This window comes from Ictalurus punctatus, chromosome 6 (assembly GCF_001660625.3).
Source record: "Ictalurus punctatus breed USDA103 chromosome 6, Coco_2.0, whole genome shotgun sequence".
In the NCBI taxonomy this organism is placed as follows: domain Eukaryota; kingdom Metazoa; phylum Chordata; class Actinopteri; order Siluriformes; family Ictaluridae; genus Ictalurus; species Ictalurus punctatus.
The window spans coordinates 28,495,639-28,512,860 of record NC_030421.2 but is presented as its reverse complement, the minus strand read 5'-3'; the positions used below and the strand labels follow the sequence as shown (position 1 = coordinate 28,512,860).

The 17,222-nt window shown below is 38.2% G+C and overlaps 1 protein-coding gene across 1 annotated transcript; it reads left to right on the top strand.

Moving 5' to 3' along the window:
- The first annotated feature begins 360 nt into the window (after positions 1-360).
- On the top strand, positions 361-16,111 carry snx4 (sorting nexin 4). The gene is made up of 14 exons (XM_017469463.3): positions 361-497; positions 1,910-2,034; positions 5,346-5,484; positions 5,561-5,710; positions 6,810-6,857; positions 7,334-7,389; positions 7,589-7,661; positions 9,792-9,853; positions 10,209-10,274; positions 11,184-11,273; positions 11,993-12,092; positions 13,701-13,846; positions 14,155-14,269; positions 14,634-16,111. Exons 1-14 carry the CDS (start codon positions 372-374, stop codon positions 14,679-14,681), a joined length of 1,344 nt encoding a protein of 447 aa, XP_017324952.2. The 5' UTR covers positions 361-371; the 3' UTR covers positions 14,682-16,111.
- Positions 16,112-17,222: the final 1,111 nt, after the last annotated feature.

The following is a 17,222-nucleotide window of genomic DNA, read 5'->3' as shown; positions in this document are numbered from 1 at the left end:
CTGGTTTATTTCATGTTAAAATTTGTAGCCAATATCAGTTCTCTTTAGCCAGGGACCCCTTTCAGATAGTGTTTAAAAACAACAACAACAACAACAACCAGATCATATTATGTATCTCATGGATATCATGTATATGATGTAGCATATTATGGTATCGTATAATTAGTACATTTTCCAGTTGGATTTAAGGGTAGAATTTTTCTAGTTTAATTAAAATTGATGTTCAGATTATATATTTAAGTTACCGAGGGTTAGAATCAACCCTAATAAACATCAGAATAACAGGACGATGGCTATCTCTCTATCTATTATTATAGGCATAATGCATGCTGTTTGCAATTAATCAACGATACAATTTTCTGAGTGGTGAGATGCGCATGCGCGCGGCTAACCACAACATAGCAGGGATGATGGCGGATTCGGGAAGCGAGGATATAGCTGTGGTGGGAAACACCGATGTGACACCTTCAGCGTTAGAAAACAACATTAAAAACACGGTAAAATTGTAGCTACTTGTGTCTTTAATTATGTTTATTGCCAGGAGAGTGAGAGCGAGAAGGATGAGTTGAGGGAGCAGGCCGTGTGTGAGTCCTCGGGGTTGCCTGATCTCTGACTTGCAGCTGGAGGATCTCTTTTTCTCGTTCTTTCTCTCTCTCTTTCTTTTTCTCTGCCTGTCAGCGCAGAATTCACAAGATTCAAACCCCCAGCGTCGTTACTGAGCTAGCTACTGTACTTTCATTTATAAATGAAAGGTGTGATGTGACCGTTCCACTGATTGTTGTTTACTATGGTTGCGGTTTTTTTTTTTTTTAAGCTAGCCAGTAAACGTGGCTAGCTAGCTAATTTAGCAAAGTGTTTTATCACAAAACTTTATCGTGACCTAAATATACACCTCATCATTAATTAGTACGTATATTTTAATCGTGTAATTGTGTTAAAAGAATAAGTCTGACAGAATGTTCAACCCGAGTTATACCTTTTGGTTAGAAGGCGTATTGGGGTTGTATGAGTGTCACGTGATCTGTCATCTGCTCAAAACCGGATAATTTAGACATTAACTACCTCTCCATTCTTCTTAATAATCCAACTCATAGCTAAATGGGAATAAAAAGCATTCATGTTTACATCCTAATAATCCATGAAATAGAATTTCGTGCACACCTTTGGGTCTGATTAGTTTTGCTATGGGAATGTGCACTCCTTGGACAACACAGTTCATGTTACAGATGTTAATCTGTTTAAAATAGTTGTGAGGTTGGCTTGGCTTGGTTTCATACTAACATTTTGAGGTGCACAATTTGAATCAGTGCAGTTGGCTCAGCATTTGAAATTTGGCAGATGTTCATCAAGGATTCAGAACATACACACTGTTTTTTTTTTTTTAAAAAAAGGAAAATAAAACCTATATTTCTTGTGCTGTTATTTCCAAACAGTGGTTTTAATGTTGGTAACATACTGATGTACAGTATAATGTGTGCATTTCAACTTTGTTTGCAGAATGTCATGCAAATATGAAATGCTGAGCAGCGTTTTTTACGCTGACCTTTCCTTCTTGCTGTCCATTTGATAATTAAACTTGGATGAGGTTTCATTTGTCGTGATTGAGTAATTTTAAACCCGGACAGTGCTATTAAAACTATCAACATAATGTTGACTTATCCAGCTTGTTGGATTTAGACATGATGCCCCCCCCCCCCCCCCCCCCCCCCCCTAAAAAAATTTAATTCCTGCAGCTTCAGTTGTACAACAAATCAGTTTCAGGGGACATTCGCAAATATAACCAACAACAAAATTTCTACAGAGTACGGTACAATAACTGAGGCGTAATGCATGTGTTTCCACCCCCTTTCCCTTCTTTTTAAGTGTACATATTGCTCACTCTGAGTTTAAGTTGACGTTCTTTCTGCAGATGGTTGAGAAGGGGGCAAACCTTTTGAAGAAGATGGAGATAAGTGTAGCTGAGGCAGAGAAAAGAACAGGAAAGAATGCAGTCAGCATGCAGGAAACCTACACTGTATACCTCATTGAAACAAGGTACGTTACTTCAAGGACCCACCTATTATCCTTACACATTCTGACCATATTTCAGTCTGACCATTTTACTTTAAAAACTACTCCGCTTTAGTACTGGTTTATACTGTTAGCGGCTGGTCTGTTTCTCAATCCACCAGTCTGTTTCTCAATCCATACCTTATTTTTATCATGTTTACAGCTATTATGTTTATTATATTATGTTTATGTTAGCAGAGGCCCTTATCCAGAGCGACTTATAGAAGTGCTTTGGAGTCTCTATCAAAAACACATCCTCATGCTAGTTCACTAGGTCAGAGACTAACAGTATCATCAAGAACATTTTGTGAAAACCAGTCATTTTATATTATTGGCATTAATTAAAGAATATAAAAGAACACGAGGTAATGCAAACCCATGAATGAAGACAAATAAAACTCATTGCTGAATTATGATAAAAGAAATGGTGTCGTATAAACAGAGGACTGTTGGTCTGTCTGTGCATATGTTTAAACCGTAAATAAATACCTCAGCTGACAGAAGTTTCAGCACTGGTTTATTATTATTAATATTATATATTGTTTAAAAAATTGGCATAGAAGTGAGTCAAAAGAACTTCCATTTCTGCCTTTCTTCAATTGTTAATTTAGAGTCAAAATATCTTCCACTTCTGTTTTTCAGATTATATCCTGATTGTTCATTTTGTGTTCACTTGAATTTTAGTTTTGTGGGTGTCACTACGTGCAAACAAGCTGCGTCTTTGCACTTTACAGGTGTTCAAAATACGTGCATGAGTGCGAAGAAAGTCTGCATTTCTGAACCTTTTGTGAATTTGGTGGAAATTTATTTAGTTTGGTTTACAACTTTACTTACAAAATGTTAAATTGAGGCCCATTACAGTTAAGCATCATGGATGCATAACATAATTTGTAGTCTTGGCTGTGTATTTCAGATGGACATTTTAGTATGGTAATGTGCAATTGTCTTGGTATAATTGTTGAGAGATTAAATGCGATTATTTATTTTCTTATGTCAGGTAAATATCAGGTTAATCTCTGTACCTCATCTAATCATCTCTTTATGAACATGCCTAATGTAAAACTTTTATTTGAATATTTTTTTATGGCACTTGTATTCAAGTTTTTATCTCTGCAAATGTAATATATACACACACAAACACTGGGATAGCAACCTCACTGTAAGCTCCTAGAGAAACGCCAGGATGGTGCAAAGCCAAACTTGACCTACAGCTGAAGTGTGAATAATAACAGTGGGCTGGAGATTTGTTCCAACGTCACACAATGCTTTATTGTTTACACATCTCATCCTCTCTGTGTGACTCGGACTGACCGGCGCTTATGGTCAGGCTCAACGGTGCTGTGCGGCTCTCAACACACAGTCATGTGCTACTGGTCAGGAACTCTGTAGGACAAAGGTTTCTCTATTTTACTTTATATTTTTACTCACAAAAATGCTCTGTGCTGTAAACCGACGTGCCACTTTTGACATGGATGCCGAGTAAGCAGTTTGGGTAGTCACATGCTGTGTTTACTTCAGAGCTGTAGACACGTCCCTGCCTGTCACATGACATGCGTTCTTAAGCACGTTTGCCTTTTCCTGTTTCATCTAACTCACTTTTTTGTATTCCAGTTGTGTTCCGTCCAGTTTCAGAAAACGAAACAGCTGTATCACAGCTTGCAGAAAGATCCTGTTGAGTCTCAGTATTGAGTGGAAATGCAGAATGCATCACTGTTGCTTCTTTTTTAAAACAAAATGTTGCAAACAGGGAAGACACAAAAAATCCTGCTCTGGTCTCAAAGTTCAATACACAGAGCTGTTTTGTTATAGAGGCCCATGAAAGGAAACACATGTTTTGCAAATGTACACACACACACACATACATATATATATATATATATATATAGCCTGTATTTACTTATCCCAAGCTACAGAGAGAGCGTGACTGGGTTAAATTTGGGGCGACTGGATTTTGGTGGAGAATGCCTCCCAGCGAGCGTGCACGTTCTGCCTTTCTACTCCAGGTTATTAGCGCAGCGCCCATTATGTGCTCTTATTTCCCCCTTGGAGCGTTCAGGATCCTGAATTATTGTTTCATAGTTTCCCTCATATCCCTGTCTCTTTCTCACCCTCTGTATCTCTCTCTCTCTCTCTCTGTCTCTGTCTTATTAAGTCTAGTGTATTATTGCACATATAGAGTGTGTGCTGTAAAGCTGTGGAAACAAAATATGAATGTTCTATATGTTGTTTCTTGTGATTTTTTAAATTTTTTTATTTTTATACATTAAAATATTAGAGAACACGTTGAGGGCAAAGCCATTCATTTATTTATTTATTTATTTATTTATTTATCTATTTATCTATTTATTTATTTATTAAACAGTGTTGTGGATTTACAAAATGTGGACATAAAAATCCAAACAGGCAAGACAACATTGAAAGTTGATACATTTACAATGTAGCTAGGCTTGTGATTTTTCCATGGGAGTATACTAGTAATGCTTTGGTGGACTTTGTATTAGTGGACCTTGATATTAGCTGCCTTGAATTAGTAAAATTATAGTTTGAAGACACTGTGTTTACGTGTCACAGTTAAACTTGTACTATGTGTTTGTATAAACTCTTAAAGGGATAGTTCACCCAAAAATAAAAGTTCTGTCATCAGTCACTCATGTCATGTCGTTCAAAACCCATAAGACTCCTCCCTCTTCGGAACACAAATGAAGACGTTTTTAATGAAATCTGGGACATTTCTGTCAGTCCATTTACAGTCCATGTAACCAAAACTTTCAATCGCCGAAAAGTTCATAAAGGCATCGTAATAGTAATCCATGTGACTCCAGCGGGTTAATTCCAATTTTATGAATCTATACGGATGCTTTGTGTGTGCAAAAAAAAAACAACTCTAAGTCTTTATTCACAAAATATCTTCACTTCCGCATAGGAAATTGGGATTAATGCACTATTGTTTTAAGAAGTCTGATGTCATGCGAGTCAGAGTCTGTTGAAAGTTCACAGTCTTTTTTTTCTTTTGTCATATTACAACAAACACTTATTGGCACAGAGCACCATGGCATTGTTATGTTTTTGGAGATGCCATGCTTACCCATAAACAAATATACTTTGATGCAGAAATATAAACCATTTATAAGAGGGTTTGATTCCAGTTGATTGCAGGCTTCCAGTACTGTTGTCTACTTGAATGCTCTTTCATTAAGTAATGTTATAATACTACTCAATTTTTATACAGATTATCTTCTGCTGTTATTTGCTTTGGAAGTACACAATTAAGTCTTGTTAAATTCTTTTCTAAAAAGGCCAATGGATGCTGTGTCTGAGAGTACCAGTCCTGCCCCTGACTCTCTGTGGAGGCGCTACAGCGAGTTCGAGCTTCTCAGAAACTATTTGTTAGTCACCTATCCATTCATAGTTGTCCCGCCTTTGCCTGAGAAACGGGTAAGTGAAGCTTCTCACATTACATGCATGCAGACATTTGTGGGATTGTGGTTGATTGTGTTTACTGTTGTTGCAGGCTGAATTTGTGTGGCACAAACTATCTGCAGACAACATGGATCCGGACTTTGTGGAGAGGAGAAGGGTGGGGCTAGAGAACTTCCTGCTCCGGGTTGCCTCCCATCCCGTTCTGTCCAATGACAAGATCTTCTACTCCTTCCTCACTGAGGTAACAAGGAGAAAATTAACTAAGGATCTAGCTTGTCTTATGGTCTGGTAGCATACGGTTTTTAAGAATTATACTCTGAATATATGATCACCTCAACACTATCTATAACTTGTTTCTCTTTATTGGATAATAAATTGTTTTACATGGCAGTTCCAGGTCAGAAAAGTCATTAGACAGTAAAGAAGGCACAGAGGCACTCCTCAAGAAATCCGGATTGTATATTTCATTGCAAGAAAGTTTCTAGTTTTCCACAAAATGAAGATAATGTCCTTAAAGAAACGCTTGACATTTTTGATTGACCATATGAGACTAAGCTGCTATCCATAGTTACTTAAGAAAACGTTTGCTCGGACGTGGATGCAGATTTCAGAAATACGGACTTGTGCCCTACCCTTTGCTAAACCCGAATTTGTATAATGGCGTATGATTGGCTCTTATATTTTACAGTGCATTACCATTTGTGAGACAGCATGGTGGAACAACTTTTAGCATTTCCACCTCACAGCTCCAGTATCCCCAGTTTGATCCTGAGTTTGGGTTACTGTGTGTAGTTTTGCATGTTTTGCCAGTGTCCATGTTGGTGTCCTCTGGGTTCTCTGGCAACATGTCTGTAGGTGGCTCCTCTAAATTGCCCCTTGATATGTGTGTGTGTGTGAGTGAGAGAGAGAGAGAGAGAGATGGACTGGCGTCCCATCAAGGGTGTATTCCGGCCTCGTGCCCAGTGTTCCTGGAATAGGTTTCCGGTCAATGACCCAGAGCAGGATAAACGGGATGAATGATTTGAAACCCTGACGATGACTTGCCGGTCATGTGTTCAATAATAACTCAGATTTTACTTTTTCAGTTACCTGTTTCCATAAATATAGAGCAAGAACTCTGACAGTGGGAAGACAGTTTGAGCACTATGTACACACTCATTAATTTCCCCTGACGGATTTAATCAGAAAAGCATGGCTGTGTTTGCTCTCTGTTTTAAACTTGTTTTGTTTCCACAGCAGAATTTGGTCTGTTGGTTACGTTATCACAGTATATTACTATGTGCTCTTATGACCATGATGGTTTTTGTCAATGTCAAAACTACATCCTCTCTGTCCCACAGGAACAGGGTTGGAAGGAAGTTGTATTTGAGACTGGATTTCAGGCAAAGGTATTCCATTAGTGATTTATGTCTGTTTGTTCTTATGCCCTCTCTGAGACCCTTTATAGTCTTTGTAATGGCATTATTTGACCATCTGTCTCTCCACCATGTGTTCCTAATCATAATTTGATATGCAACAGTCATGTGGAGTTGGCTGAATCGGCATCATTACTGTATAATCTCTCTGAGCACGGCTGGAATGATAAACGTGCAATGACACCAGGCAATTAAAGCGCTACTTCAGTGAATAATCTTTTTATCAGTATAAGCAAGTTTATATAAACAACCACAGCAAGTCTATCTGAGCTGTCAGGATCAAGTCAGAGAGAGAGCAGCAGTGTTCTTTCTTTCTACACATGTGATTGTGGATATTTGTTAGTGTGTGGATGTTAGTAGCATTCCTTTAAAGGGAGTGTTGTCGCTGTTCACAAACAGGTGCACAAACACGTACATCCCACATACTGTAATTCTTTCTACTTTTCCAGGCAGATTCGAGGTTGAAGGCTTTAAACGCTACATTCCGGGTGAAGAATCCCGACAAGTAAGTGACGTACAAAGGTTTTGTTTGACTGAAGTAGTCATCCCCCTAAATTTTGTTGTAATTTTTAAGGTAAAAGAGGACCATTCACATAGGAGTGTCACATCTTATTATATACCGTATAAGTCTCTCTCTCTCTCTCTCTCTCTCTCTCTCTCTCTCTCTCTCTCTCTCTCTCTCTCCCCCTCCCTCCCTCTCACAGGAAGTTTTCAGATATGAAGCACTATGGAGATGAGCTCCAGTCTGTTATATCACAGCTGCTGCGTGTGCGAGCAGTAAGTACTAACAGCTGCCACACACACATACTACAAAACACTGCATACTAAACACTGCGTCTCTGCTAGGCTTGGCGAATTTGATAAAATCGCAGTCTTGATGACTGCAGTCTTGAGATGCTGCTTAATTTTGCATGAGCGTGAATGAAAATGACCATATGTGCACTTAAGAACTGAAACAGTACAGCAGCTAGGCTATACAGCATTACTGACACTGTTGCTAAGAAGAGGAATACTAAAGTTGTTTTCCCTTTTTTTTTTCTTTTCCTTTTTCTTTTTTTTACAATGAATTTAAATGACGCTACTAGAGATAAGCCAAAAAGACATGAAGATGCCATCACAAATCTCGAGCCTAATACGCAACAGTAACTCTGATACATTCAACCTACATTCAGCTATTATCAGAGCGTTTGAGAAAAGCATGAGAGTTTTTGAATATGTATGAACGAAAGCTATTATGAGATTTATTGCAAGGGAAATTAATAGTTTTCACACAGTGAGGAAAATTTCCTCAAAGAAATACTCAACAGGGTTGACAGTATGAGACTGAGCTGCCAGCACTTTAGCAAGAACTTACATCCGTAGATAAAATTTGCTCACAGGTGGAAGCAGTATTTGGACATGTAGATTATCTTTTACTAACCTGAGACATGGAGGTCAGCGTGAATTTATAGAGATTTTCCACCGGAGAGTACAACACTTTACTGTAATAAATCTGTGATTTTCACATTTGCCTTTATTTCAGTTGCCAGTTGACCATTACTATTATTATGTATCTCTGATGAATTTGGTTGTCTTTCTTGCCAAGGAACAGGGACATGTCAGAGGAGCTAGAAATAGTGCAGAACATAAATTGGTAATGCATTAATGACAGAACTGTCGTAAAGCATCACTCAAATTGGATAACCACCATTTATAACTTAATGTAGTGACCTACTCTTTATAACCAGAGAATCACTAGATTCGGTTTTCTTCCATTTAGTGAACTCTGATAACAGTTCCACTGAATGCAATGGCAAACCTTTAATGGTTTATTTTTTGAGTCGGAAATGATGACAGCACCATGTGATGCTAAAGGACAGATGTACACTATATGGCCAAAAGTATGTGGGCACCTGACCGTCACACCCATATGTGTTCTTTCCCCAAACTGTTTCCACAAAGTTGGAATCACACAATTGTATAGTATGTCGTTTGTATGCTGTAGCATTACAATTTTCCCTTTACTGGAACTAAGAGGCCCCAACCTGTTTCAGCATAACAAGGCTCCTTTGCACAAAGTGGTCCATGAAGATATGGTTAAAAAATATTAGAATAACAGAACTCGAGGGACCTGCACAGAGCCCTGACCTCAACCCCACTCAGCACCTTTGGGATGAACTGGAATGCTGACTACACCCCAGGCTCCCTCGCCCGACATCAGAGCCTGACCTCACTAATGCTCTTGTGGCTGAATGAGTACAACTTTCAACAACCACAATCCAAACTCTAGTGCAAAGCCTTCACAGAAGATTGGAGGTTATTATAACAACAGTATAAGGACTAAAACTGGAATGGAATGTTCAAAAAGCACATATTGGTATGATGGTCAGGTGTCCACAAACATTTGGTCAAATAGAGTATGGATACTTCTGGATTCACGTGAGTAACAGTACGCCAGAGTCTGATAAGACCTTATAATATGTCCATCACATTGGCTGCCCTGCCCACTGTGTTATATCTTAACATTACTCTGACAAGCACTCTGAATGTGGATAATGTTAACAATCAAAAAGATTTCCCTCACTATGTGCCACATCATCACAAGTGTTTTTTCACATTGTCTTTGTTTGAATGTTCTACTTGGGTATTTATTTAAATGACAAGTTTAAACTTTCAACTGACTTTGTAATTTTGAAAAATGAACATCACCAACCATACTTTTTCCTCCAATAATGCTTGCGCTACATTACTCAAAGTCACGCTAAGTCATGTTATTTGCACCAGTATTTTGTTATGAAATTACCACCATTTATAAAAATCTAAGAATTTAGTGCTTTATTTGAATTGATTTGTAACACGTTGATATGTTTGACATTAAATCTATGATTGAGGCGCTAGTAAAGTAACCAAAATACTCTCTTCACTTAGAGAGTGGCTGACCGTCTTTATGGTGTCTACAAAGTGCATGGAAATTACGGCCGAGTCTTCAGGTGGGCTTCTTGCATACGATGCAACAGCTGAGTGGACACTGCGTGGTTTTGCCTGGTTTATTACGACATTTGATGTTACTGATCTTTTGTGATTTGTTTTTATGTTTAGTGTAAACTTTTAAGTAGGCTTATTTACTCATCCATTCATCTTAAAGTGGTCTGAGTAATGAACCTGAATAATGAACCAAGATACGGTTTGTTTCTTTAAGATTTTCATTACTGTTAAAACTTATGCTTTTAGGGCCATTTGAAGAGTTAAATTTGAAATCCTGTTAAGAGTTCAAGCTTCTTGTAAAAACCAGGTATGTAATATAATATTAGATAATTATACGTGTTACTGTTTTGGTCTGGACAGTGAGTGGAGCGCCATTGAGAAAGAGATGGGAGACGGACTGCAGAGTGCAGGGCATCATATGGATGCGTGAGTTTATTTTGCACGCGCACACACACACACACACACACTACTTCGTTCTTAATAGGGAGTTGCCGGTACTTTCATGAGCGGCTCTCGTGCAACCTTCAAAGGATTAGTGCAGGTTTGTGTTGCAACATTTTTGAGTGATGCCCTGCAGCACGCTAATCTGATTCTCTGTCCAGAGCTGTAAAACACATTTGTGGGATTGATTTGAAAATGCTTAGGTTTCCAGAAAGGCTTGCCCTCCCTTCCCTGACCCTTGTAACATGTAACCAGGAAAGTGAGCCCTTGGGAGAGTTACGTTTCATTTTGGCTGGCCATCAGCTAATGTATATGCAGCTTCCATGGGCAGTAAATTTTTGCAGAGTTTTTGTGTCTTTGACTAGATGTTCGAGCATCTCTCAAGAATCAATCTTTGCTCATGAGGCTAGCCAGGCCAGCCAGCCACCGCCCCCCCCCCCCCCTTTCTGATGGCTTCCAGATTGCAGCACTCAGCTGTGGGGTCAGAGGTCATCCATGCAGCGCTCAGGCAGCTGCCAGTCGCACTGTGTGAGACGGAAACAGACCGTCGGTCATCAGGCTTATTTGAATTCTTTTTTGGGCACCCTGGTTCATGTTTCTTTAGTCAGACTCCCTTGAATGTGACTGAACTTGATGTGTCCGCGGGCAACTCAATGTTGTTTCTTGTGGTAAAGTTTGGCTTTGTAATGAAGTAGACTGTAATGCGATTAAAACATCAGGTTATTGTTGTTTTTCTTATGTGCTGTTCTGTGCTCTCTGCTTTGTTTGAATGAAAATTTCTGTTTGTAGAGTAAATGAATAGAAGTTTGTAATAAGCAGTGATTTGTTGCCTTTGCATGTTTGTGTCTTCTGTTTATGGCACACTTGAACAAATGAAACATCATCTCTTGGCAGGTATGCTACTTCCGTAGATGACATACTGGAGGAGGAAGAACACTATGCTGACCAGCTGAAGGAATACCTTTTCTACACTGAGGCTTTAAGGTTCAGTGTATCCAAAATAAATACTCTTATGTGTTAAAAGTAATACATCTGTTATATTGTAGTTCTCATGAGTCCATTTTAATATCAGGTCTTTTTCTTGTAAGGAAATTGTTCTTTGATTAACAATCCCAACATGATAATATGTCTGAGTATCATTTCTGGACATACCTCAATCTGATATTTCACATGCGATTATGGTTTCCGTCTACGGTCAGTGGTCTTACATGTCCATAAGCAGTAGTTGTATGCAGCAACCAATTATGGATCACTATCCCTTGTCTGATAGACACAGTAAAACCTGGAACCAGAGTGGATAAAAAATCGAAGCGTGTTCAGCCCTGCTCTTAAAGATGAACTAAACCTTAAAGCTACCCTTATGTAGTTTCCAGTGTGTAGTTTCAAATCCAGATGTGTTTGATTAGAGGGCAGGGATCTCATCAGAGCAGCATTGAAAGATTTCCAGGAGGCTCTGTCTTGCAGGTCTTGTCTCTTTCAATCTCATGATAAAATGGTATTGATGTGATCTCAGGGTATCCTATCGTATCATATCATGTAGCTTAAATTTAACATTTTCTGTCTGTTTAAAATTATAATGGGGGGGGGAATAGTTTTGAATGTCCAGTATTTTTTTTCTCTGCAAAGCTGCACCATTAAGCTATATTTATTTATATATATATAATTTTCATTTTGTTTGTTGACTTGGCTTTATGTCTCTGCAGGGCAGTGTGTAGGAAGCACGAGCTCTGTCAGTTTGAACTGGAGATGGCTGCCCAAGATCTGGTTTCCAAGAAGCAACAGCGGGAGGAACTGGCTACTGGGGTGAGTCTCCATCAACTTAAGGAAAAAGAAAAAAAAACCCTTTGCACTGACTAGCAGTGTCATTGCTGTGAGCTGTAGCGTAGGGATTCCCCTTGCAGGCCGAACTGTTTGTTTTTGTGCCTCAGACCAGAGAAGATTTTTTTTTGTATTGAGTAAACTGCTCAAAAATGTTTGAGACTTGAAAATGCGACGGAACCTACGAGGCAAATTCTTATCACAGGTTCGAAAGATGAGTTTTCATTGTGAATATGTTTCACCAATTTGTCAAGTCAAGTGAAAAATTGTTTAGCATTTACTATGGCTGGGTATAGAAAATGGCTACCCAAAAGGCATCAACAATTTGGTGCTTATTTTAAATACTTTGAGCAAATATTCTATTATAAAGGATTATTAAGACTAGCAAAAAAGAAAAAGAACAGAAAACAGGACTGAATGACTCTCGAGTTTGACTGGCTTCTTGATGCACAAGAGAAAAGAGAGCACATAAACATGTCGCAGAAGATAGAGTCCAGCTGTACTACAGGAAAGTAGACAAGAACAATTCCTAGTGCAATAAATGCCTTAACTTCAGGGCCACAGAAAGGCATTGTTACAGTGGGGTTACTGGAATTTTTAGCAGTACACATGTGACACACGTACATACACACGTATTGATGTATTGGGTAATAGGTCAAATCTGAAGAAACATTTTACAGGATTAATCTCTGTCAAGAAAATTTTTGACTGCTTAAAGAAATTAGAGACAAAACACACGACCAAACAAACGAATGTTTTCAGTGAGGACATATTAGCAGGTAAGTTATCACTTTTCCAAGTGAAAGTTTGCTTCTATTACATTTATCACTGCTGTATGCATATATACTATGAACCATATGCATATATACTAATTTATTATCTGTATATTTTTATAAAAGATGCCTATGAACTAGATTGTTTAGTTTCATGTTGTAGGTGGAAGCTTCGACAATGCTAGGGCCAGTTCTTCTCGAGCTAATGTAGTCGTCCACAGAGAAACCACACATTTCACTAGAGCAGAAAAGTCGAGGAGGAAGGAATGTCACAAAGTGATTGCTAAAGGATTACAGCCCTTTTAAAATAACTATTGTTTTGGTATCAGTATCAAATTCAAGCTATCGGATGGCTAGCAAAATTTTTCAAACACCACCCAGCCCTAACATTTGCACAGTATGTTAAAACACATGTTCAGTGAGGCTCGGTTAATTAACACTGTTAATTAGTTAACAGGCTCAGTTGCGAGGCTCAGTTAATTAACACTTATCATAAGGCAGAAAATATACGAAACACTCGAGCAGAGCAACAACTATCGACTTAATTTAAACAAATGTTATTAAGGATAACTACAATAAGAATATATACAAAATATACACATTTAAACTATATGAGTAAGTGTAAATGAAACAAAAATATTTTACTTTGCTTAAAAAGAAAAAGGAGGGGGGTTAAAGTGAAAAGTGATTATTATACTACAGTATGCTGGAAAGTGAGATGGCTACATTGGAAGGGTCTTTTTAAAGCACTTTTTTATATACATACAGTATATATTAATATATATATTTAAAATACGCATTGTCCTTGATCCTGTTGCAGACGATACGGACCTTCTCTCTGAAGGGGATGACCAGTAAGCTGTTTGGTCAGGAGACTCCTGAGCAGAGGGAGGCTAAGCTGAAAACTCTGGAGACGCAGATTGAGGAGGGAGAGGAGATGGTGAAAGAGAGAAACGCTGAGTGCGAGTGAGCATTCTGCTCTTTTCCCATGTCTGTCTTAATAACCCGCCTATGAGTGGAATCATAGTACATGCCCTCCCATGCTCTTATCTTCAGGAACTCATTTTATTAAAAGCCTTGTAGAGTCCTTTTCAGATTTGTTTTGTTAGTTAGCAAGGTGCTTTTTAGTTTTATATAAAATTTTCCGCACTGTTGACTGCAAGGAAAAGTCTGTACACACTATTCTTCTGTTTCTCAACATTAAATCCTAGATAAGCTTAACTCTTCATGCAAAACTGCATGAGACCTGAAGTCAGCATGTGCTTTATTTGCAGGGAGTTTGTGAAGAACGCTTGGGTGGACGTTGAGAGGTTCAAAGAGCAGAAAGACCGTGACCTTAAAGAAGCTCTCATCAATTATGCCATCATGCAAATCAGCATGTGTAAAAAGGTGAGTAGCATATTTTATTATTGAATTTTTTTTTTCCTTCAAATTAATCATAAGCTGTTACATAAAATTAAGATACAGACAGAATGCAAGAGTGGTAAACAAATAGATCAGCTCTTTGAATGATTTATTCACATTTTCATTGCTTTCGAAATAGAATAGTGCAACAGCATGTCTTGTTTTGGCTCCAAATGAGAGAAAATAGAGGCATTGAATTTGGAAATGATGTAACCTACAAGGCTCAGTGGCAATATATGTAAACAGTCTACAAATGATTGTGGCTTTAACCTGTAATTAAGTGGCATCTCATTACTTTCCAAACCACTGCCCCCCCCCCCCCCCCCCCCCCCCCCCCCCGCCCCCGTAGGGAATTCAAGTGTGGAATAACGCTAAAGAGTGCTTCAGCAAGATGTGAGTTATGCCTCAAGCCAAGTTCCAGCACAGAGCCACACAGCTGTACAAACTTCTCAGGGTAAGAGTGCTGATATCGGATCAGTTTTTATCTTTCATCTTCCAACGAATACACGTGGACTGACCAAACTGATCCAAGATCAGCACTCTTGCAGAGGCGCTCGGTATGTATGAGCCCTAAGCACAATCCTAGGGGTGTTGGAGGCACAGAAACTTTTGAATTTGTGATTTTTCTTTGTCACATCAATTAAATGACAACAATTTAATTCTATTTTGAAAATCTGAAAACATGCAGAGAGGGGAGAAATGATTTTTTCTATTTATTTAAAATAATGTTTACTTTTCTTGAGCATACTACATTTCCACACTGAATTAAATATACTCTTTAAATATCCAAACTCTTTGTGCAAAGAATCATTTTTGTCAGTAACAAGATGGATGTAAATTATTTTATGCACATCACAGTATATGATAGATTTTTTTCTGAAATTTTATACAACATAATTTTTTTTTTTTTTTTTTTTTTTTTTTTTTTTTACTAATTACAATACAGTTAGTTTTTCATGCAGACATCCATGATAAAATCCCTCACTTTTTGTATATTTTATATATTTTGAAACCAGCAGTACAGTAGTGTCAAATATTTGCCATAAAAGAGATCCCCTTGTAACAGTCAGTTGGTGCTGTAAAGTAATTTCAAAACAAATGTAACGCTTAAGTGATGAGATTAAGGGGGCTTAATACAGGAGCATTCCATTATAATTCCTCTGAACTTGTGGAACATGTCCATTATATTGAAACATGCATAAACCTAAGTGTAAGCCTAACTTTTATTACATGTACCGAGGACAACAAGGGGTCAAATTCCCCTTTGGAAGTGAAGCAAGCAGGCAGGCTTATTGATGTTTGTTATATCTGTGCTCACGTGGCCTCCAGCTGAAATCTCTGCCCTGATGTTTATCCTAACATACTGTATGCTCATCATTAGCACTGTCTGCACTCTGCAATGTTAAACACAAACTGTTTATAACTACTCACCCACACCCTTTTTATGCTTGAGTTAATAGGAAATGTGTGTGCCTGCTGTTTATGCCTTATCCAAAACCTTATGTTGCATATTTTACTTTGTGGCAGCAGCTTCCACTATGAATGCCAGATTTGTCATTTGGGATGAAGTGTGGGTTGGTCAGTGTTTTGATATACATCTGGCTGGAGGAACAGGAAGCTCATGCAGGAAAAGGAGGAAACAATAATTTCCTCATTTAACTGTTGTGTGTGTCTGAGCCTGGCCAGCTCCAACTCTGACTCCAATTTTATGGTACAATAATGATGAGATGATAACTTTTTCACTACACATATTGGAAATAATTGTAGTATAACTTGCTGTTTAAATATGTATTGTGCATACACTAATAAACTTGGAATTTTCTAAGATTTGATGTTTGGGTTTCTGGTTATATTATGAATTTAGGCATTTATACATTGTTTTTATCATCATAAATTGACTTCACAAGTATATTGTAATCTGCTTTAGGAAAATGCTGAGAGAATTTTCACCATAGTCCAAGAATAGTGTGAATATCACAGAAAAACATGATTTGAATTTCATCTCTGTTATAATGACTTCATGTGACCTATGGCAGATTTTGAGATGTATGGACCATTGGAAATGACCGTTGAGTTTGACAGACAGACGGATAGACAGACAGACACACACACCCCTTTTGATACTGTCCAAATTAATTGTATGCATTTAATTAAGTTGCATTTTTCATATGTAATGATTTTCAAAAGTTTTGATGTTGCTGAGGACATTGTTATAAATGTAAACCAGAATTTAAAATGATTTATAATTATATATTTACAGTGAATTAATTTCATATTTGAGAATGATGCATAAGTATGGTTTTGTCCGTTTTAAAGAGAAAAGATTGAGTGAGTAAATGCTGCCATCTTGTGGGCTTTTTTGGATTCTAGTCTAAACAGTCTACAGTAGAATGAGACTTCCATCCATCCATTTTCTATACCGTTTATCCTCACGGTATAGAAAATCGGTACCAATACTACTTATCCTTTAAATCTGTGCATGAGGCAAGGGACACCCTGGACATCACAGGGAACTCTGTCACGAGGTAGGGGACTGGACGGGGGTAGGCAGACCATCGCAGGGCACAATCTCACACACACATTCATGCACCCATTCACACGCTATGGACAATTTGAAAATGCCAAACAGCCTACAATGCATGTCTTTGGACTGGGGAAGGAAACTGGAGTACCTGGAGGAAACCGCTGAAGCACAGGGAGAACTTCAAACTCCACACACACACAAGGCAGAGGTGGGGTTTGAAACCGAACCCTGGAGGTGTGAGGCAAACGAATTTCATGAATTAATAAATTCTGAATTTGTTGAATTGTTGAGCTTTGCTTCACTCTTTCCAAATGTCTTGTATTTTAGGCCAGGGTGATCTATTTCTTTTGTTAGGCCACAGTGGAGGCATGGTCAGGATGATGGACAATGACCAATTGCCAAATTGTTTGGGAC

Excerpts from the sequence above, each read along its gene's own strand:
- snx4 (XM_017469463.3), top strand. The coding sequence starts at position 372 with ATGCGCATGCGCGCGGCTAACCACAACATAGCAGGGATGATGGCGGAT. Across the intron at positions 5,711-6,809 it reads TCTACTCCTTCCTCACTGAG|GAACAGGGTTGGAAGGAAGT; the intron begins GTAACAAGGAGA and ends TCTGTCCCACAG. Across the intron at positions 11,274-11,992 it reads TTCTACACTGAGGCTTTAAG|GGCAGTGTGTAGGAAGCACG; the intron begins GTTCAGTGTATC and ends ATGTCTCTGCAG.